We start from the raw sequence: 22,468 nt of genomic DNA, 5'->3' as shown, positions 1-22,468 counted from the left end.
TTTATGAAAATCCAGGATTTATAATTAGTCTAAGATTAAATAATTCCCTGTTATAAACTGTTCATCTGACAAGAATAAAAATGTCAGAGGAGGCTTAGAATTCATATTGAAACATAACACATGGCATCATATTCTAAACTCTTAAACATGAAGTAAGAAAAAAGAAAAGTAAACACAGAATGTAAAACATTATGATTTAACAGTGTCAAATAAGATTCAAACTGACAACAACAAATAACTTTTACACTGTTCAATAAGGTAAACCCTAAAACTGAATTCTGAATTATGTGTTATCAGCTGGACTCACTATATTCAGAAATTAAGGCAGATGCATAGTCAATATTAAATGATATACAAGAGGAAACTCTTAAATGTCCAGTGGAATATATACTTGAATACAACAAATCTGCATATATATAATTATATTTTTATTCATTTTGTTCAAATAAAAAAGATTTAAGATTCTTGTTAAGTTACTTGAATTTTCACTGTTTAAAATCAGAAAATTATTTTAACATAGTTTAAATGTATTGTATTGAAAACAATAATGTTTGTTTATTACTGATTTTAACATATAACTTATTTCAATATTGACAGTTGTAATTGTTTGGAATAACATATATAGAACAGTTATATAATTTTGAAATCAATATACATGTATATGAGTATATCTTTTGATAATGATTATTCATATTTTCAGGATAATCTTAAAGTGCACAATAAGACAAATGACAGAATCAACATTCTTACTCCTCTATGTCACTGTCGTCACTGTCATCTGATTCGTCAATGAGAGTGGCATCGATGACAAACTCGGACCAGTCTTGGACAGCAGAGATGGCTTCCTTGTCATGCCTCCTTATAGCAAGGTACCAGATCACTGAAGCCACATGAGAACAGACTCCAACTACACGGGCACCAGCTCTACATCTACAGTACCAGGCAGTTATCTCAGACTCGGTAAACTGGATCCAAAGAAGATACTGCTTGGAGGAAACATGCCGACTCTGAAGCTTCACCCTAATCAGCCCATGGGACTCACTATGAATCAGGATATCCACATCCCCCTCCAGATACTCTTGAATATAACTTGGAGATAATTTAAGTTGATACACTCCACAGGTCAAGTTTCGGATTTCTTCTTCGCTGACATTAGGGAATTCAAAAGAATCAGATGCAATTTCCCAGTTCACAGACCTTTTATCCAGAGAATTTTCTTCGACAAATGACTTTAAAGAGTTAACTTTTGTAGACAAGTACCTCATTTTTGAAGCTAGCACCAGATCTTCATCTTCACTTCCAGTAGACAGAGGTTTGAGGTATCTATTGGAGATGGCGCATACGATTCTTACATAATCACTGATGAATGGCACTTGGTTTGTGGGAAGAACATGAGCAAGGTATTTCCATCTCTTTATGCGAGCGTTAGCTGCCTCAACCACCCAGCGAATCTGTAAAGTGAAGAACATGCAATATTGAAAAGAAGATATAAAATATATTTTAAACTAAACTAAGATAACAGTAATGCTATGAAAAAAAAATCAAAGTTAAAAGTTCTCTTATAGTCTTTTAAACACGTTTTAGCTCACTTGAGCCAAAAGCTGAAGTAAGCTTTTCTGATCAAATTTCTCTGTTGTCTGTCATTGTCATTGTTGTTGTTGTCGTTGTTGTAAACTTTTCACATTCTCATCTTATTCTCAAGAACCACTAGGCCAATTTCAAGCAAACTTGCCACAAAGCATCCTTAGAAGGGGATTCAAGTTTGTTCAAATGAAGGGCCATGCCCTCTTTCAAGGGGAGATACATGTAATTCAGAAATGGTGAAAATTTGGTGGCATCTTTTACAAATCTTCTTAAGAACCACTGGGCCAAAAAAATTAGAACTTATAGGAAACCTTCTTTACATAGTGTAGATTCAAGTTTGTTCAAATGATGACCCCCTGAGGTAGGGTGGGCCACTATGGGGGATGAATGTTTTACATTGGAATATATATATAGGAAAATATCTTTAAAAATCTTCTGTTCAAGAGCGAGAAAGCCATAAGTTATATTGATATGGAAGCATCCTCAGGTAGTGTAAAATTCTAGTTTGCGAACCTCCCCCCCCCACCCCCCACCTATAAACTTTTCAATACTGAATTGATTTTTTTCTTTTTCATAGGCAATGTGTTCAGGTGGGTGCTGTGGGCCATGGGCCCTTTGTTTTAAATATACATGTACAAATAATGTTTTCATCATTTAAAGCTTATAGATTTACTATCAATGATTACTTTGTTTCCTGTTTTAGATATGGTACACCAAAGACAGAAACAACAAACCTTGGTAACACGACGAGAAGCATTGGCATCTGAGGTAGTCATCTGCTTCTGCCCTTTACTTAGGAGGCGAGGCATCTCGGCTCTAATTCCCAACTCATCCAGAACATCCAGTGAATCTCTAAAACCTCTGTCTACTATAAAAACATCATCGTCATGGAACCAGCCCTTCATATCTTCCACATTTGTACGAAGCATATGATTAAGGATGGTGGCATCATTATTTCTAGCGAGGTATGGTCCGAGAACTGTAGGGAAATAGCCATCTGTAGACGTGACAACCATTGGTTTAACAAGGGGCCTGCCTTTATGTAAACTGTAAGATTTTCTCTGAAAGTTGAAGTTGTTACTCTTCTGGATATAAATATAAGTTCCATCAAAAACAGCAATAGCTTTTTTCTCTGTAAAATCGCCAAAAAGTCCCTGTGCCAGTGGTCTTGTATGTTTCTCAATAAAATCTTCTCTGCTTATATGTTGTAGACCAATAAAATGAGGTACAAATGATTTCATGAGCGCTGCCCGAACTGATCTTACTGCTCTGCAGAGGGATGACTTTGAAATTCTAAAGATGGTAGCAAGAAGTTGGTTCGACATGCCTGACCTTAGTTTCAGAAGAAATATTCCTAGTGACATCCTAGTGCCTCGGTTCTGTGTATTTCGAATGTCATTTGAAATAAAGGAATGGAGGTCTTCAAAATTTTCTTTGGATATTCCGGTCAGAGTTGTGTAATCTGCAGTATTCATGCTTGATGGTTCAAAAGAAAATCTGCTTGTTGAATTTTGAATGGCATAATTTCTAATTTTCTTGATGAGTTCAAGAATTGTTGTTCTGTTGACAAGTGTTGATTCCAAAGTGTGCAAATTGTCAAGAGTACCAGGTGTGAATTCCCCATCTTCAACATGAGATGGACAGCATCTGCTTCCAGATGGAATAATGACTTCCTTCTGCAGGAAGGCTGCAAATCTAGCAGAAGAGGAAACAACAACAAGCTTGGGTCCAGGGCGCTTGCAAATGAAACAGTAAGCATGAGAAGAAGGTGTTCTTTGGATAGGTAATGATATGGAAGGTGGACTGGATATTCCTGATGATGATGGATTTGAAAGTGTTTGTGGAGGCTGTGACACAGGAAGTGGCCCAGATTGCTTTTGACATTTTTTTTGGTTGCAATGGTATAGATGTCTACACTTGGTACACAGAATGTCATTACTGTTGGCATCAACAAGAAAGTTCTTACAGAGGAAACGACGGATAGCTGAAGATTCACATTTTTTTCTGTCTTTTGGTTTTGTTCTCTTCTTACAAAGGATGCATGGGAAAGACTTTTTAATTTCTGTTGTTTTCTTTTCTTGATTCATTCTTTTATGTTCTGAAAAAAAAATCATTTATCAATTAAATGAAACTACATGTATTTAAAAATAAAGGGAAAAAATTTTTTTTTTCTTTAAACTGAATATAAATCATTTTAGCAATATTAGTTCAGAGAAATGTAGTGAATACAGAATAGCATGTTACTATTTGTTACTGTATGTGTCATTGATACATGTTTTAATAAAGTATAGCATTTTGATTAGGAGAAATATATACTTTGAAAAATGCATTTAAAATATAATACTTCATGTATATATATGTTATAAAAAAAATTATTTAAAAGATTATATTGAAAAAAAACATTCTTTTATTTATTTTAAAAAAAAAAAAAAAAAGCAGATCCGGGGGGATTGAACCCGGATCCCTTTCATGAAAATCAAACGCTCTACTATGTTGCCACGGACGCTAGCAAGTGTGGCAGGGATATATGTTTCATAGTAGAATAGTTTATTCTTACAATCTGATGAATTGCCGTCTTCAATAATAAATAATTCTAAAAAAGTTATTGTAATTGTTTCTGTTTTATTCTATTTGAATATTTATTTCCCTTACATACCAAGAAAGTTTGCATATACATGTTTGTTATGTTTACAGGTATCTGATAGGGAGACGTTTATAGATCTGCCGTCTGCATGCGATTGATTAACTGTCGAAGACCAAAATATTGCTAAACCCGTAGTTCATTTTAACTTAAATTAGATCACAACCACAAAATAATAAAAAAAAAAATTTTGCACATACATGTAAAAAGTATGGAATATATTTGAAAGCGTAATATTTTTTTCTGATTGTCTGCTATGAATCGTCAGTCTGCAGACGATACAGTCTGCCTGCAGGGAAAAAAACGTCTAGATCTATTAATTGAAACAAAATAAAAAAGAAAATAATTACTTACCTCCTAAAAATTCTTTAACTGTTCTTTCTTGAAGACATAATTTTCTGAGGACTTGGTGTAAATTAAATACCGTCAAACTTCTGATTTGTTTGTTTACGTATTTAAATGAGCTTAATATTACAAGTATGCATTCGCACCCGATCTAATTAAAATTTATAATAAAAGAACAAAGTGTTATAAAATTTAGTTAAGTTGTTTAAAAGTAACTTCCGTACGCTTAGCTATTTTGTTTTTATTTATTAAAGCAAAACAACTCCTGAAATAAATGAAATCGTCACAAAAATAAATAATTCCGGATTGCTCCTCGCTTTAGTGTAAAGTAGATTTTCATCAACAGCGCACCCTCTGATCTAAAAAATCTATTTAGAATTTTGTCTCTACATTGATAAGATTTAATGGACTGCAGTTACATTTTAGATCAGAGGTTGTGCTTTATATGAAAAACATGACAAAAGTAAAAAAAAAGTAGAGATTTTCTGCAAAAAATCCGTCCGATATAGGTTTTGTCTCTTATCCAATTCAAGAAGCTGACGTTTTGGCGGGGAAATTTTGGTATGTTGGGATGGTATCAACAGTGGACTAACCCATAATAATAATTTTATTTCTATTCATTCTACTTTAAAAATTAAGAAATCACAGGGCCAATATGGCTAAACATGGTCTTCGTCTTGCTAAAAATTCCACTTAAACCATATGTGTATCTTTTTAATCAATCCATTTAAAAGAAAGCAGTTTTTTTTGTTTTTTTTTTTTTAGGCATAGCCTATTTTAGCCCTCTCCCTAGTTTTTCTCCTTTTTGATATCATTCCTTGTTATCTCTAGGGATAGACATCGGCTGGAGAATCAATAGAGAGGTTGCTAAGGCACTGGGTACCACAATCACCAAGGAGACAAGATTCCTGGGTGGCAACAGATACTGTGGATTAAATGATGACTTCTTTGAGAAAGGGAGATATGGACGGAAAACTGGTTAGTACAGTGTGAATAAGAAGATTATTGGTAAATTTGACAAAAATTAGGATTCCTGTATCATTGTATATTCAGTAGATTAATATCAATGATTCTTGTAGCCCCCCCCCCCCCCCCCCAAAAAAAAAAAAGAAATGGGGGGTGGGATTGGTGATTAAGTTTGTACATTTAAGTTAACCAAAAATTGCATTATGGTGAACAATTAAATTTACAAGATTCTATCTTGTGCTTTTAAAGTATCCTTCCAAAAGAGAGCTAGCTCAGCTGGGGTGTTAATCTCTAGTTCTTCCGATTCTAAAGAACTGATGCATATATATATATATTCTCTACAAAGAGATATCATGTCCAATCAGTAGTCATATTTTGAAAATAAATACTTGGATATATATATTTAAGTCATCTGCATTGAAAAGACAGCCTTAGGATTCAAGCTTACCATAACTCATTAGCCCACCAAGCAACACACTTAAAATACAAGAGTGTACAAGGTCCTATGACATTTTTTTAGGTAAAGGTTGGTATTTGTACGAAAAAGTAGGTGGGAAAATTCCAACAGTGGATTCAGAGACAGAAGAAATCATAAACAACTACAGACAAAGAAGAGGCATCGTAAAGAGAAAGATTACCCCGCAGGTAATTATCGTGACAGAGAAAACATTCTCTACAAATACGAATCAAAATAAGTGGTTCATGGTGATTAATGTTCGCAAGCTAAAGTAGGTCATGAAATTCGCGGATATTTCTTGCACGCAAATAAAAGTTGGTTTACAGTACATGGGATTTGATGAAGTGATTTGGCACTGGTAATGAACCTGGTAATCTCCAGTCCTTGAAGTTTAATTTAGGTTCCATCAATTTTCAGATAACAAGGTTTGACTGTATATTCTGAAAATCAGATTTTTTTGCTAGTTTATTAACAGCTAAATTTAGTATGTTTGGGAGATTATCAGATGATAAAAACAAACTTCTTGTCAAAAATTGAGTAACTGACTACTCTCATTTCTTAATTATTACTTAGGCTTTCGTCAAAATTATGTAGCTTTAAATGTAAATAAAAACAATGAAACTGTCTCTTTGAAAATTAGGGCTTACAAAATATACATGATTGTGTATGTAAATGATTTATAATTCATAGTGACACTGTAAGTGAAATGGGGTTCGTTTATATGAAAATAATGACAAACGCCATGCTGTCGTTGTTGATAAATATATTCACTCTCAGTATAATCAGTATTATCAGTAGTATCAGTTTTATCACAGCTCTGAAATATATATAAACAATCATAAATATTTTATAGCAAAGCATACATGTAGATCACTTGCCACATAGCACGGTCAAATGAAGAGTTATTTCCCTTTAATTGTGCTCATAGATAAAACATTAAGAGTTATCTTTCTTAATCAATAATATGTACAAAGTATAAACACTCTGGAATATATAGATAAAACAATGAGATCAATTTATACTGAACTCTTCCAGAATAAAATAATTTTATAGACAATATTCAAAATATATATACATCATACCTATATGTGATATAGAGCCAAAACTCCAATAAATACAAAGCTGAAGACAGCTGTACTCTATTCAGTGATCTGTGTATGAATAATATAAATATAACTTTACTATATTACACACTTATTCTCACAGATCTAAAATATACTTATTACTCTGAATATTTACAAAGTCATAAAATAATCACACAAACTGAACTTTCATACTTTATATTAGAATATTATTATTTGGGAATTTACCAGATAAACAATTATATATAGAATATGAAATTAGTAAAAGTAAACTTACATTCTGTCCTGTCTTGGTCATTGTCATAAATAAGTCATCATATCAAAAGCCAATATGTCTACTCAGACCAAGATCTCCAACAAAAGTAATTAACTAAGTAAAAACCAAAAGAGAGGGAAACTAACCAACCAATGAAATCCAAGTTGGCCTGGACACTACACAAGATATATATAGAAAAGGGACAGGGGTTTAAATGACCACTGTGATGTCATACATCTATAAATAACTCAATAAACACAGATTGATGTAAATAATTCCATGTGGATTTATTCAATAAATGAAATGCTGTAAAGAAATAAATATGACAATTTAACTGAATTAATTTAATCCTGAAATATATAATTAATATATGAAATAAATCACCCTATCACATAAGTAAATATAATAAATATGTCTCCTTGAAGTTCAGGCACTCAAAATATGCATGTGTATATAAATGATTTATAATTTATATTGACATTGTAAATATATAAATATGACAAAATTGCATGTCTTTTCGAAGTTAGGGCACACAAAATATGCATGTAAATAATATATTTATAGTGATAACATTAAGAGTCTTAAAATTAGTTATCTTTGTTTTATAGAGCAAAATAATTCACAGTTTTATAAACGATAGAACTTAATTTAAACAATAAAATGCTTTCTTTGGTTGTTAGTACGGGAATTAATGTTGCAGCTGTTGCAGAAAAAATACATAACCCGCGCAAGCGTGTTATGTGAATTTTTTCTGCAATAGCTGCGACGTTAATTCCCGTACTAGCAACCAAAGAAAGACATTTTATTGTTTATATTTATATCTGTATAAATAATCATTTAAAGAAGGATTTAAAAGATTATTTTTTGTATTATTAATATATGTACATCATAGTACGTTTCATTGATGGAACAGCCACTGATCAGGAAATCTGTACAGGTGATATGCCTCGTGTTGTTCATGAACTGATAAACGGCAATGATTTACTTTAGAAATAAAGGAGAAAATATTCAGTGGATGTAAATATTGTTATATACCTATTGCAAGAACTACATTAGTATGAATTGATCATTTGTATGATTTGCCTTTAAAAGTAATTTTAAAATAAATGCTTGTCATCCTTTTTTCTTTGGCAGGAAATTTTTGAAAGGCAATTCTATTCGTGTATCAATGAGGGGTTTAGGATTCTGGAAGAGGGAATATGTAATACACCAGAAGAAATTGATATTTCATGGTGAGTTTGCTACTGTGGAATCACCATTGTTCGTGGGGGATCAATGTTCGTGGATTTCGTGGGTAACCCTTACCCACGAATTTACATCCCCATGAACAATTTTTTTGTCAATGTACTGATTAATTAAATCTATCAAATAAATGAGCTTCCCACGAAATTACATCCCCACGAACCAATAAAATTTTGCTTGTCCACGAACATTGACCCCCACGAATTTAAATGATTCCACAGTATGCTCAAATACCAACTTAGTATTTCTACACCTTTTACCCATGCAAACACATGTATTAATTAATGCAGAACGGGAAAAATATAATGTTATTATTTTGAACAATTTGAACTCATGAAAAAATTACAAAATAGATTGTCACATTGTATACATTGTTGACCATAGATTATAGATATCTTGATTTTTGCTCTGTGATTGAAATTGTGGTTTAAGGTCTGTAGGTCAATAATTATATTCATGCAAGCTTTACTTTGAATTTGAAAACTTTCTCAAGCAGTTGAATTACATTTGTAGGATTTATGGATTTAGTTTTCCTAAGTACAGAGGTGGACCAATGTTTTACGCCAGTCAAATTGGACTGAAGAGGGTTTATGACAGAATATGTCACTATCATGAAACATGTCGTAAGTTCATATCAAAAATCAAAAAGTACTTTACTTCAGTGCTGGACTTAGGAAAAGTTTGTACCCCGGTATACATTTCATCATATACATAAGGGTATTAATGAGATTTTATCTTCACAAGAAAACTGAAATCAAAGGGAAAAAAATAGAATAAGCGTTAGCATTATTATACACTGCAAGTAACAAAAGTAAGGTTTTTCATCCATTTTATGCCTCTGTGTATCTACATTATGATGGATTTAAAACTAAACTGATGGAATGTCATTTTAAAGTCAAACTGTGATATACTGTTCATGGATGTTTGATTTTCATTTTTTTTTTTGGGGGGGTATGATTTAGAGACCCACAAATTCATGTCTTCCACAAGATATTTAGTAAACTACAATCTTGAGCCAAGAAATCAATTCCCCATGGACCATATTTTTTCCCTCAACTTCACACAAATTTGACGCCATTGAAATTTTTGATTTTACTGAGTACTACATGTATATGAAACTTTCCTTGTTGATTTTTTTAGCCTACAGTATTCACTGGGTTCCTAGTCGACTCCTGAAGAAACTGGCAGAAAACGAGGTTCCTTTCTCTCAGTGGGTTAATCATGTAGCCAAGAGCAAAATGTGAACGAGTAGAGCAAAATGTGAACTATGAGTATTACATATAAACGTAAACCTTATTAGCAACCAAAAACAGCTTAACATTGATTGAGTGTATTTTAGAATACAAGAGAGTAATAATGTGTTATAAGAATAAGGTGAATTCAAGGCATCTATAGTAACTCAAGAGAGATTTTTTTGACTCGGAAATGATTACAGCATAACCCCCAATATTTGTGCAATCACCAATATGTGCTTACAATGAATTGTATAAATGAGTTTTATGTTAAATGAGTAATGTTCGTGTTTGTGATATTTGATTGCCATAAAATGGCAGAACTGTTGATTTTTAATAAAAACAATTTTTAAAAAATAATTTTTACCCGTCTCATCATTAATTTGATATTGTCAGGTTGACAATGTTTTTTCTCCCAACGTTCTTACCATGATATAAGATTAGAAGTCAAATATAATGTTTGTAATATAAGAATGAATGAAGAGTATGTTAGTGTGGATGTTGAAATCCCGTTACGCCATCCGACAACAAATTCACAACAATCAAGTTTATTAAATTGGTCTGTAGAGACGAGTATAAAGCGTTAGGAGGTGCCGAGGTGGATAAAATATACAGGTTGGTTTTAGAATATATCTAAAATTAGGGGATGAAAGGTGGTTGATTGACCAATGGAAAGTGGCAAAATACATCCCCGAAGTGCTCAGAAAATCTTGCGCCATAAATTGCACAATATTTGCATTACGGGATCTGTAGCATTATGGTCAAAGACTAAAATATAAAACCATAACGCTGCAGCTACTTCAGTCACTCTCTCATCAAGCACGGTGCTAGAGTTCACATGATCCTGAATTCCATGGTTTATACATGTATCGCTAGTAAAATTATTCATCTGAATCACAGCGTCAGAATGAACATCTCAGGGTAGCACAAGAATTCACTCCAAGTGTCAATGGCACACATATAATCAGTGTCAACATGATGATCAATTGAAGTTTGAGAGTATTCAGGAATAAAAGCATTTCAATGAATGAGTTTGTTATAACATGCCATTTGTTTACAACCATTCATGGTCAGCAACAGGGGCTGCTTTTGGTATGAAACATTAAGAAATGAAATTCACATTGAGGGTTTCTTTTGCGTCGGTGAATACAGAAATTTCTTAAATGGTGTTGGTATTAAAGTTTCAATTAATGATTTGAACATATTTTATTGTATAATACATACAAAAGGACTGGATACAAGTTCTTTCAACTTAATAAATCCTCTCCTTGTTATACAAACAATGAATAGAATATGATTGTAATAACAAATAAAAACTTTTTGCAAAAATTATGTTATACATGCAATATTTATGAAAATTATAATTGATTCATCAATATTTACATTTCCAATGTCTTTGTCCGAGATAAAATTACAAATTGTAAAAATACTTTATTTCTACATAAATCTACTGGTTCATCGATAGTTGCGGTTAAAAAAAAATCACGTGCGGGGCGGGACAAATAGAGACAGAAGCGGGGCTATTAGCGCGGGAATTTGCAGAATCAGGAGCATGTAAATATAAGGAATAACTGTCAGATTTTTTGGATTCATGACGATGATCAATCGATTGGCTTGCGTGATAATTTTATGCATAAACGCCTTCGGCGTTTATGCAAATTATCACGCAAGCCACTCGATTGATCACATCATGAATCCAAAAAATTAGACAGTTATTCCTTAAGTATCTGCTTTAAAGCCATTGTCTGAAATAGGTTTTTTGTCAAGTCATAGATGATCAATTTCATAGTGACTTATGTTTAACATTTGTTGTGTCAGATGTTTCCAACATGGGAAATATAAATATCCAGATTCCTCTTTAAAGTAGGGAAATAAAGATCATCCTTGCTTTACAACCATGAACTGATCATGAAAACAGACTTAAGTCAAAATTTCAAATTAATATAACTTTTGAAAAATTTTTCTGGTCAAACAAAACTTTAATTGCATTTAATATTATACAAATTCTGCAATTTTTAGCCCATCAAAGACGAAGGCTGGCTTGTAAACATTATTGAAATTAAATATCTGTAGTATGGGTAACCAGCGTTCATACATGGCACTTACACGTTTTTCTGATACAGGGAATTTCATAGCTAGGTTGTCACATTCAACGATGAAATAGCAGGTCCTTCTGACGTATGACCCACAATCCAAAACCATGTATATTATTACGCACATGGAGAGTTGCTGAATCATCTTCCCCTGGATAAATCTGGTATAAAATGAATCCATGGTTAGACTCCATGTATTACCAGCGATGCGAAACTGTGGATCAAAACGAGAGAATGCAAGTATTGGAAGGTGGATTAAATGGTTCTCTTTGCTTTACGGTCCACAGGAAGTGAACATCTTGTTTCAGCAGGAAGAAAAGTGGGTCTACAATTGAGGAAAATTTTAGAATTTACATGTACTTAAGGAACCATTCTACCATACCCAAGAAGTGGAGAAGCAAGGAAGATGGTACTAGATTACCTTTGAATGGCTTCAACCCTATCTTGTGATGGAGACAGGCCATCTTTGTAGTTCAAATGTCCAAGGAAAATACAATTTCTTGGCGCAACTATGCTTTCTGCTAGTATTGCGTATAAGGTCAGCCTGTGGAAATAATTCAAACAGCTCTGTAAGGTCCTTCAAGTAGAATTCAAAAGTGTAAGAACATATAATCATATTGTCAAGATAACACAATGATAAGCAGAAGGTAAGTTCAAGAAAAATTTTTTTTCATCAAGAGCTGAAAAAAGTTTGATACAGTACTGATTCCCACTGGTAATCAAAAATTAATTTATACTTGCCAAAACACGTACATCTAAATGATTCTCGGCTATACTCATTTGAAAGAATCCAAAGCTCAGGTAACTGGATGATCCATAATTTGTTATACCAGTAGGTAAAGGATTCTGCCAAATCTTGTAGTCAGTCAGGTAAAGTTAATCTGAAATGTCGTGATTGTCAGTTTAAATGATGAAAGTCACTGCAGAGATAATACAGGGACTTAACTTGAAGATTTTATTCATTTCAATGCTTACTAGAAGAATACAGATAGAAACATTCTCATCAGATGTTACAGAGGGAATGATATCTAGATGTAAAAGTTCCTATAAGTGATGACACAACACTTCCTTCTTGTTCGGGATAAACCTACCAGTACTAGTATATGAACGTTGGTGTTTGGATTAAGCATCTGGTTTAAGATGTATATAGTGTTGTGAATCCAAAACTTGGATTGTTTTTTGTAACAAGAGGCCCACGGGCCTTGTAGGTCACCTGAGTATCATGGAACAACTTTGCCACAATTAAATTGGGTTCACGTTTTAAACCAGAAGTCATGAAATTCACAATATCGAAAGAGGCACACTTGCTCATCATAACTTAACATATAGTAAGCTTATCGGTACTTAATACCAAGAAAGAGAGCAGAGGATTATCAAAGAATTAATGCATTTTCACTATGTAATAATTATAGCCCTGTCCTAAAACCAGAACCCTGACCCAGGGGCCATAAAGGATGTATTCACTATTACAAAAGAATTGACCTATAGGAGAGAACAATTTCCCGGAAAAAGTGATATTTAAAAATCAATCTTTATTTGTTGTTTTTTATATGTCTAGATTTTTCAAATTTGTATTTTACAACTAAAATTTATTATTTACAACTTTACAATAAACCTCCAAAGTTGGCCGAAACACCATTTTGTCCGTTAAAGCGTTGATTTTTGTATGAATTTTGGCCTAGAAGTCCTTCAGGGCAGGCCTGCCCCCAAATGAAATTGTGATATTTTGATAGGTTGGGATGTAAGGAATAATTTAAGATAGGATTTTTTTAGGGGCACCCCTGCCCTTGGGTCGAAATCCACAAAAAAACTACAAAAAATAAGTAAACGTGATTTTGACAATCTGCTTCAAATTTATACCTTTCGATCTTATAGTCAGAATAGCTCAGTTGATATATGAGCTGACTATTATATCGGTGGTATTTTCTTTTTTAAAGTCGGGGGTTCGAATCCACCTGGTGCCACACTTTTATAGTTTTAAATTTTAGCCTTTTGAAAGACTATTTTAAATTTTTTATAGACTTGTGTATTTTCCTTCAATTATCTATCCTTTATGCATTCCCATTTTTGATATAAGAAACACTAGAAAGAGATCAAATCGTAACAATCCAATGTACAGTTGTCAGTCAGGCGGAACAAATCTCAGTATAAGCACACTTTCTCCGAGGACAAGAATAACTCACTCGGTGTTACTCGATACAGGTATTCTCGGCAGCATTGAGCTGCGATGAATTTCAATTGTATACATGTATATTCCTTAGAATTTAATCACATTGCTTTTATTCTTTCTGTGCTACTAGTGCTTGTCTGGGTTACATGTAATATGTTATGTATTGCTTGAATTATTTGAGCTTAATACATGCATATTTAGAATAACATACATGTACTTTTTTCAGTCAGTGTTCTAAGATCTTAAGTTTTGAAACAGTAGGTCTACATATATCAGTAACTGTACTCCCTTGGATTTCATTTAGGCCTTTATAATTTGCACACATTAATGGCAGGTTTTATTATATCCAGCGGAAATGTGTTGTAAAATAAATAGCCTAGACATAAAGAATAGAATTCCAGAGACAGTAGACATTACCATTATGGACAATGAAAAGTAAAGAAAATTATCAATTATTACATTTGGAGATAACAAACTCAGAATATCGATGAAAGTGTTCCTCCTACCTCTACTCACTGAAATAAAGATTTATGAAAAACAAATTGTTACATGTATTCAGCCTAATGTCATAAATCGGAACGGAAATCCACAAGCTTTTAGTAGAGAAAAAAACCAAGCCCGGCCCAATAGGTCAGTTCCCTATTTATATAGAAGTGAACCTTTCACAATTTTGGAAGAGAAACCCTTACATATCATAACTATACTCTTAGTTCATTGGCTTAATACCCAGGAGAAAAGGAGAAGATTTTTAAAGAATTATTGCATTTTTACCATGTAACCATTAAAGCCCTGCCCTAAAACCAGAACCCCTGACCCAGGGGCCATGAAATTCACAATATAGGAAGAGGAACCCTTACTCATCATATATATGCATTCAGTTTGTTTGCTAAATACCCATAATCGAAGAAGAAGATTTTTAAAGAAATAATGCATTTTCACCATATACTCAACAGAGCCCCTCCCTAACACCAGAACCCCTGACCCTGGGGCCATGAATTTCACAATTTTGAAAAGGCACCCTTACATGTCACAACTATACTCTTAGTTCATCTGCTAAATATCCAGGTTGTCAAAGAATTATTGCTTTTTTACTATGTAATCATTAAAGCCCTGCCCTAAAACCAGAACCCCTGACCCAGGAACCATGAAATTCACAATATAGGAAGAGGCACCCTTACTCATCATAACTATGCATTCAGTTTGTTTGCCCTGGATCAGAGAAGATTTTTAAAGAAAGAATGCATTTTCACTATATATTCATCAAAGCCCTGCCCTGACACCAGAACCCCTGACCCTCGGGCCTTGAAATTCAAAATTTTGGAAGAGGCACATTTCCTCATCATAACTATATATTTATTTTGTTTGCATAGTATCCAGGAGCAGAGAAGAAGCTTTTCAAAGAAATAATGCATTATCACTATATATTCAACAGAGCCCTGCCCTTAAGCACCAGAACCCCTGACCCTGGGGCCATGAATTTCACAATTTTGAAAAGGCACCCTTACATATCACAACTATACTCTTAGTTCATCTGCTTAATACCCAGGAGAAAAGGAAAAGATTGTCAAAGAATTATTGCTTTTTTACTATGTAATCATTAAAGCCCTGCCCTAAAACCAGAACCCCTGACCCAGGAACCATGAAATTCACAATATAGGAAGAGGCACCCTTACTCATCATAACTATGCATTCAGTTTGTTTGCCCTGGATCAGAGAAGATTTTTAAAGAAAGAATGCATTTTTCACTACATATTCATCAAAGCCCTGCCCTGACACCAGAACCCCTGACCCTGGGGCCTTGAAATTCAAAATTTTGGAAGAGGCACATTTCCTCATCATAACTATATATTTATTTTGTTTGCATAGTATCCAGGAACAGAGAAGAAGCTTTTCAAAGAAATAATGCATTATCACTATATATTCAACAGAGCCCTGCCCTTAAGCACCAGAATCCCTGACCCTGGGGCTATGAATTTCACAATTTAGGTAGAGGGCTCAATGCTTATTACATTCATGCCAACAGTTTACTTGCTTGATGTCCAGAAGTAAAGAAAAAGATTTTTAAAGATTGCATTAATTTTAATGGTTTTAGTGCCACCCCTCAGGCCCAAGGGGGGGTAAGGGTCATGAATTTCAAATTTTTTTCTCCCCTTCACACATAGATGCTATATGCCAAAATATGGTTGAAATTGGTTCAGTGGTTCCAGAGACGAAGCTGAAAATGTTCAAATGTTAACACACGACCCACGCCAATGGACAAAAACAGATAGCAATAGGTCACCTGATTTTACTCAGGTGACCTAACAAATACATGTTACATTCATAAAGTGTTTGTGACAATTGAGATAACCGAGAAACAGACAAATGTGGACTTTTTCTAAATCAACGTTTTGATATAAATGACTGAACTGCATTAGATTTGATATCTACATTATTACATTGCACGTTCATGAGCCATCTAATTCTGAACTTTTGGCTAAAATTAAGAAATAGTATAGAAATAGTGCAAACCTCAAACAAGTGACACTGTGAGATGGCACAGCAACAACTGCTCTAACTACCAAGAATCCCAACTGAAATGCTTTATTTGATCATCTATCATTAAATCAAATGCTGACTGATATTTTTTAAGCCATTATTTACCCACTGAATTGTCGACAGATTTTCCCATTATTTCCAGATCATGACAAGGAGCACACGGCGGGTGTGACTGGTCGGCAGGGGATGCTCACTCCTCCATGGTACCTGATCCCACCTCTGATGTTTTAGAGGTCCTTGTTTACTATGCTCCTGATTTGTATTGTTTGAATGGACTTTGAGCTTGAATACTGTTTGTTATCTCCATATATTTCATTGATCATGTCATAAAATACCATGAATACCAACAAAAGCATTTGAAGGTCTGGAGTCAGGCCTTTCATCTTTCACAAGTGTATTCCATGTGACAAGACCTTCCGTTGGATACCAACAATTCTATCTCCTTGACCTTGGAGTTTGACCTACATGTGAAAAACTTTTACTTTGGCCAAAACTTTTGAACGCTTGGTGCTAGTGCATTCATATTTCACAGGTGTACTTCTTGTGAAAAGACTTCCCTTTGGTACTATGATTTTAACCCTTTGACCTTGACCTTTGAGTTTGACCTTGTTTTGAAAACTTCAACCACCTTCCCTTGGGTACCAACAGTTTTGACCTTTTGTCCTTGGAGTTTGACCTTTTTTTGAAAAACTTTTACCTTGGTTATAACTTGAATAATTGGTGCTAGGGCTTTCATATTTCACATGCATTTCTTGCGACAAGACCTTCCCCAGGGTACCATTAACTTTGACTTTGACCTACTTTTGAATAAGCTTTAACCTTGGCAATAACTTTAAAAGGATTGATGTTAGGATTTTTATTTCTTACAGGTGTATTCCTTGTAAAAGACCCTTCTTTGGGTATCTTTTTATCTTTTGGGTATATTTTTGAACTCTTCACTTTTTTGGCTTGCTTTTGAGAAACTTTAACCTTTGCCATGAGCTGCCATGCAGGGGATCAGTGTTTCACAAATACATCTGGGTTTTTTTTAGGTATGTCCATGTAAAACTCACCCATAGTGGCCCCACCTTACTGCCCAGTGGTCATGATTTGAACAAACTTAAATCTACACTATGTCTGGAGGCTTTCACATTAGTTTCATCTTTTCTAGCCCAATGGTTCTTGAGAATATTTTTAAATAAAAAACTGAATTTTCATAATCTTTAATTATCTCCCCTTGGAAGAGAGTATGACTCTTCATTTGAATGAATTTAAATCCCTTCCTGGTTCTAGAGAAGATAAAAATTTGAAAAGTTTACGACAAAGCCGACAACAAACAATAGACAAAATTGGATCGCAATTGCTCACTTAAGCCTTCAGCTCAGATGAGCTTAAAATTCTCCACCATTTTCATTGGCAAATCCTCTAGAGATATTTTAACATCAGAGTACATGTATTAAAAATAAGGGTCCCTAAAAGTTCGATGTATGGGGTAGACTGCACGTTTCAAATAAGTCATATGTCACCTTAACAGTTCCTCACTTAACAATAAATGCATGGGTGTGACACATTAGTTTGTCAACTGACAGAAGAACACAGCGAATTTCAGGACGATTTGTATCATCTCAGAATATGTTCATGTTTCCACAATACTGTAGGTCTGCAAATATGCTTTTAGTTATCACATGATAATGATAATATGCATATACACTTTAGGAAGAAAAATCAAGGCGATGGTTTTGTTTGTTTGTTTGTTTGTATGTTGTTTAACGTCCCTCTTAAGAATTTTTTACTCATATGGAGGTGCCACCACTTGCCGGTGGAGGGTTGCAAATTTTAACCTACGCTCAGCACTCAGGGCCATTGAGCAGTGAGGGATCTTTTTGGTGCCAACACCTACTGCGACACAGGACCTCGGTTTATACAGTCTCATACGAAAGGACTGGTCTCAACATTCCGCAGCGGATTTAAACCCGTGACGTAAGGATCAATTCCTTACTCCGCGACTCTAGAGCAGATGCTCTAACCAATGCGCCACATGGTAAAACATCAAAACGGTGGTAAAACATCAACAGTATGTTTGGTGGCTTGACACGTGGATATCCAGAATAAATCAATGAAGCATAAACAATTTGTTATCTTCATCATTTAGATTTTCCACCATGTTTTATGTTACTCGTTCACTATGTATTAATATAAATCCGACACGGTGCCATACACTGGCTCCGTGGCAAAAGCTTATCTTCAAGTACAACGTCCATTCAACTTTTTTTTGTTCAGAACTCTTACAGTGCAAGTCTTAAATTATACAATTCAAATTCATATGATGAACTCCCCGATAGCTATGCAATGTCACAGTCAATAATAATCATGATCCAGTAATACACTTCTTTAGCACATGGCTGCTTTATTGCAGGAGAGGACGAAGACTCTCCTAAACAGCTTGGCTGTTTTTCAGTAGGAGAATTTTCAGAGTTGTTATGTGGTCCAAGAACATATACATCAGTCTCTTCATAAACTGAACGTCACCAGATGCGTTCAAATCACTAAATCCAAACTCATCAGAAAGTTTTTGTAATACTGACATTATTCAGATATCCAAAATTAAATAATAATTTCTTCCAATAAAATATCACTTCTGCTCGATCTGGAAATAAACGCGCAACTGATCTGAGAGAAGGCTTGCATATCTCGCGTGAAATCCCACGTGACTTGGTGACGAGTAGAAACAGTATCCAATAATACACTTCTTTAGCACAGGAAATCACTACTGGGTATGTAACTTTTCAATGAATTTGCTCTTCCGATAACATTAGTATTCCGAACATAAGTTCATCATTAATGGTATGGATGCAGAGTTCAATGAGCTCATCGTTCTTGAACATGAGAACATTACTCACAATCTGTATTTTTTTAAAATCACATGTTTCAACGTAAAAGTTATCAAGAACCAATTCCTCAAGCAAAGGCAAGGTTGAATTTAGCAGTATTTCTTCTAATCTTCGTATCTTATTTCCAAGCATTTTTAAGGACTTTAAATTCTGACATTTTTCAAAAATGGTTTTAATGGTGCTCTCACTTCTTCCAGTTAAGGAAACATGTAGGTGTGTTAGTTCTGGATGTGCATTTACCACTTAAACATGAGACCATAGCTCACAATATGTATAGAACATGATTTCATTGTTCGTTATATGGCTAGAACATGATGCTGCTTGAACATGAGACCATCTTTCATTATATGGGTTGAATATGATTTCATAGTTCGCGGCTAGAACATCAGTTCATCATTCATGATACGGCTTGATTCGATGTTGATACGACTGGCTTCTTCATCAATTTGCATTGCAAAAAGGATATAATCATTGCTAATCCTCTCTAGCATCTTTCTAATGCTGTTGCTCTTTAATCCTACAGCAATGCCGTCTTTGTTTTGATGAATTCTCATCTTCTGCAGAGTTTTATTCGTTGTCAGAAATTTTCTTAGTCCATAAATCGTTGTTTTTGGACATGCTTGAAAAGAAAGACTAACCAAATCCCTCCTAGTTAAAGCAGCTAAAGAGTTATTTGTCAGTTTAGTGATGCCTTTCAATTCTAATGCTGTCAGTAAAGTTAAATATCTAGACACAGCAAGGATGCTCATGTCTGTTAACTTGCAGTTGAATGCAAGATCAAGACCTCTTATTTCTGGACAATATCTACAAATCTTTATGACATCAGAATCACAGATACTGCTACAATTAGACAGTTGAAGTGTTTGAATCCAGGAGTGGTCAGATGAAGCAAGGAATGGATTGGGAGAATTATAAACTGCTGTTACAATGTCGATGCGATTTTCTATACAGCTTTGATGGATTTTGTCTTCTGTAATTCCATAGAAATCTTTGATTTTCTGTTGGCCATGGATTATCTTTGGACAAATCCTTGTTTCACAGAAATTGGCACAATTACATTGAATTTCAGTTGTGTTTGTTTCCTCTAATGTTCTTTGATTCAAAGATGCAACTGGAATTTCTGGAAACCTTTTTTCCTTACACAAAGTAAGTTCCTTCAAAGAGTGACAACCACACATTGGAATCTCTTGAAGCCCTGGACTGTTCATCACAAGACAGCTGAAACCAAACCCTGTTATGTGACGACACTGGCTGAGATCCACAGAGTGTAGTCCATGACAATGGCGAGCCAGTTCCATTATACCCAGATCTGTAATTCCTAGACATCCAGCAAAGTTTACTATTTTCAGTTGAGTACATCCATGTGCAATAGCCCGGATTCCCTCATCAGTAACAGTTGACTCATTCGACTCTCCAATACATAGTTCCTGAATATGCCTGCAAGTCGACAAATAGATTAGAGCTTTATCATTTACAAATGTGTTTTCCCATGTTCGATAAAAATACTGATTTCTACTTTCATAAAAATCTTCATTTTCTCTTCCAACAAACTTTTTCAGAAGAGGGCACAGCTCACTAATGATTTGGTATACGTCCTCTGTGATGTTTGAACAGTTCAAAAGGGTCAGCTTCTTTAATTCCTTACCCACACAGGCAGCAGTTAGAATGTTTTTAAAATCACATGTTTCAACGTAAAAGTTATCAAGAACCAATTCCTCAAGCAAAGGCAAGGTTGAATTTAGCAGTATTTCTTCTAATCTTCGTATCTTATTTCCAAGCATTTTTAAGGACTTTAAATTCTGACATTTTTCAAAAATGGTTTTAATGGTGCTCTCACTTCTTCCAGTTAAGGAAACATGTAGGTGTGTTAGTTCTGGATGTGCATTTACCAGCCTCTGTAATTCAGTATTCCATCTACGGCTGTTAAAAATTACTCTGCCTTCCTCCATGTCGAAATCAGGAAAATCGTGCGTTCCCTCACACTCTATTATTGTAAGACTCTCTAGTTTCTGCATCTTTTGTAAGGCAGGCATGACTATTTCAGAAATGTCTAAGTCAAAAGATGTGTTCTGATCAAGTATGACTTCTGAAACATATGAATATTTTTCAAGAATTTTAAGAAAGTTTGCCAAAGAAATGTCTGAATCAATAATGTGGATAGCTTTTACATTTGGGCAGCTTATATCCTCTCTTAAGAAGACAAGCGGACCATTAAATCCCCAAGAATCATCGTCATCGTTTACTTCATATGATCTATCAAACAGGAGTGAATAAAACTGTTCAATGTTTGAGACAAGTGTCAAATCAAATCGCTCTTTCTGAATTCTTGACAATGCCAATGTCTTAAGATTTCTTCCTACAACTTGGGCTCGCTTGAGGAAATCATCTTTTTTCATAACATCTGTTACCCATTTAATGACTCCTATTGTGTTCCATAAACATTTCTTGTCTCCCAATCCATGCCAGCGAGAGCATACTCTTTTTATGGAGTGTACAATATCATAAAATGGCAAGTATGAAAAGATCATCAGTAGGAGTTCATCAGGTAAATCAGATATTCCTGCTGGCATTTCTGCTGAAAAAATAAAATATAATATCAAAATTTGTCTGAAAGTTGGCACTGAAAAAGGTTTTCAACCCAAAAAAAAATTTATATAAGAATTTTTTTAAAAACCAATTAAGGTACAAAGCTTGTAACAAAACTATTTCTATACAAATACAAATACATGTATACAGTTTTCTTGATTGTATATTGTATACATAAATCTATACTCTCTACCAGTCACCCGCATGGTGCAGTGGTTAGAGTGTTTGCTGAAGAGTTGCTAGATGATGCTATAACAAAGTGATATAAAATTGATGTATTTGGAACTTTATTCATTATATCTGTTTATATACAATCATATGTTTTTATTTTATATATATATATATATATATATATATACAGGGTTTGAAATTAACAGTCGCCCACTCGCAATTTGCGACTAATGTT

General features: G+C 34.2%; 1 protein-coding gene and 3 long non-coding RNA genes across 4 annotated transcripts in view; 3 read left to right on the top strand and 1 right to left on the bottom strand.

The window, feature by feature from the left end:
- LOC133194179 (peroxisomal bifunctional enzyme-like) overlaps positions 1–10,153 on the top strand; it is a 28,611-nt gene extending 18,458 nt beyond the window's left edge. Inside the window, exons 14-18 of the mRNA XM_061330184.1 lie at positions 5,402–5,548; positions 6,057–6,181; positions 8,466–8,563; positions 9,087–9,196; positions 9,714–10,153. Coding sequence (XP_061186168.1) covers positions 5,402–5,548; positions 6,057–6,181; positions 8,466–8,563; positions 9,087–9,196; positions 9,714–9,817 — 584 coding nt within the window. The 3' untranslated portion in view covers positions 9,818–10,153. The remainder of the gene's footprint in view (positions 1–5,401; positions 5,549–6,056; positions 6,182–8,465; positions 8,564–9,086; positions 9,197–9,713) is intronic.
- The window catches only part of LOC133194186 (uncharacterized), a 161,206-nt gene that overhangs the window by 114,564 nt on the left and 24,174 nt on the right, over positions 1–22,468 (top strand). The gene's annotated exons all lie outside the window — the stretch shown is intronic.
- LOC133194181 (uncharacterized) lies at positions 1,313–3,651 on the top strand. Its single transcript, XR_009722046.1, has 3 exons — positions 1,313–1,400; positions 2,288–2,633; positions 2,796–3,651. It is a non-coding gene; the product is annotated as an uncharacterized LOC133194181 (long non-coding RNA).
- Positions 11,483–14,780, bottom strand: LOC133193818 (uncharacterized). Its single transcript, XR_009722013.1, has 4 exons — positions 14,325–14,780; positions 12,652–14,174; positions 12,320–12,475; positions 11,483–12,223 (listed from the first exon to the last, which is right to left on the bottom strand). It is a non-coding gene; the product is annotated as an uncharacterized LOC133193818 (long non-coding RNA).

Source organism: Saccostrea echinata, unplaced genomic scaffold, assembly GCF_033153115.1.
Source record: "Saccostrea echinata isolate AGI-Se365-2 ecotype Australia unplaced genomic scaffold, CSIRO_AGI_Sech_v1 ptg000028l, whole genome shotgun sequence".
Classification (NCBI taxonomy): domain Eukaryota; kingdom Metazoa; phylum Mollusca; class Bivalvia; order Ostreida; family Ostreidae; genus Saccostrea; species Saccostrea echinata.
This window is presented reverse-complemented; position numbering and strand designations above follow the sequence as displayed.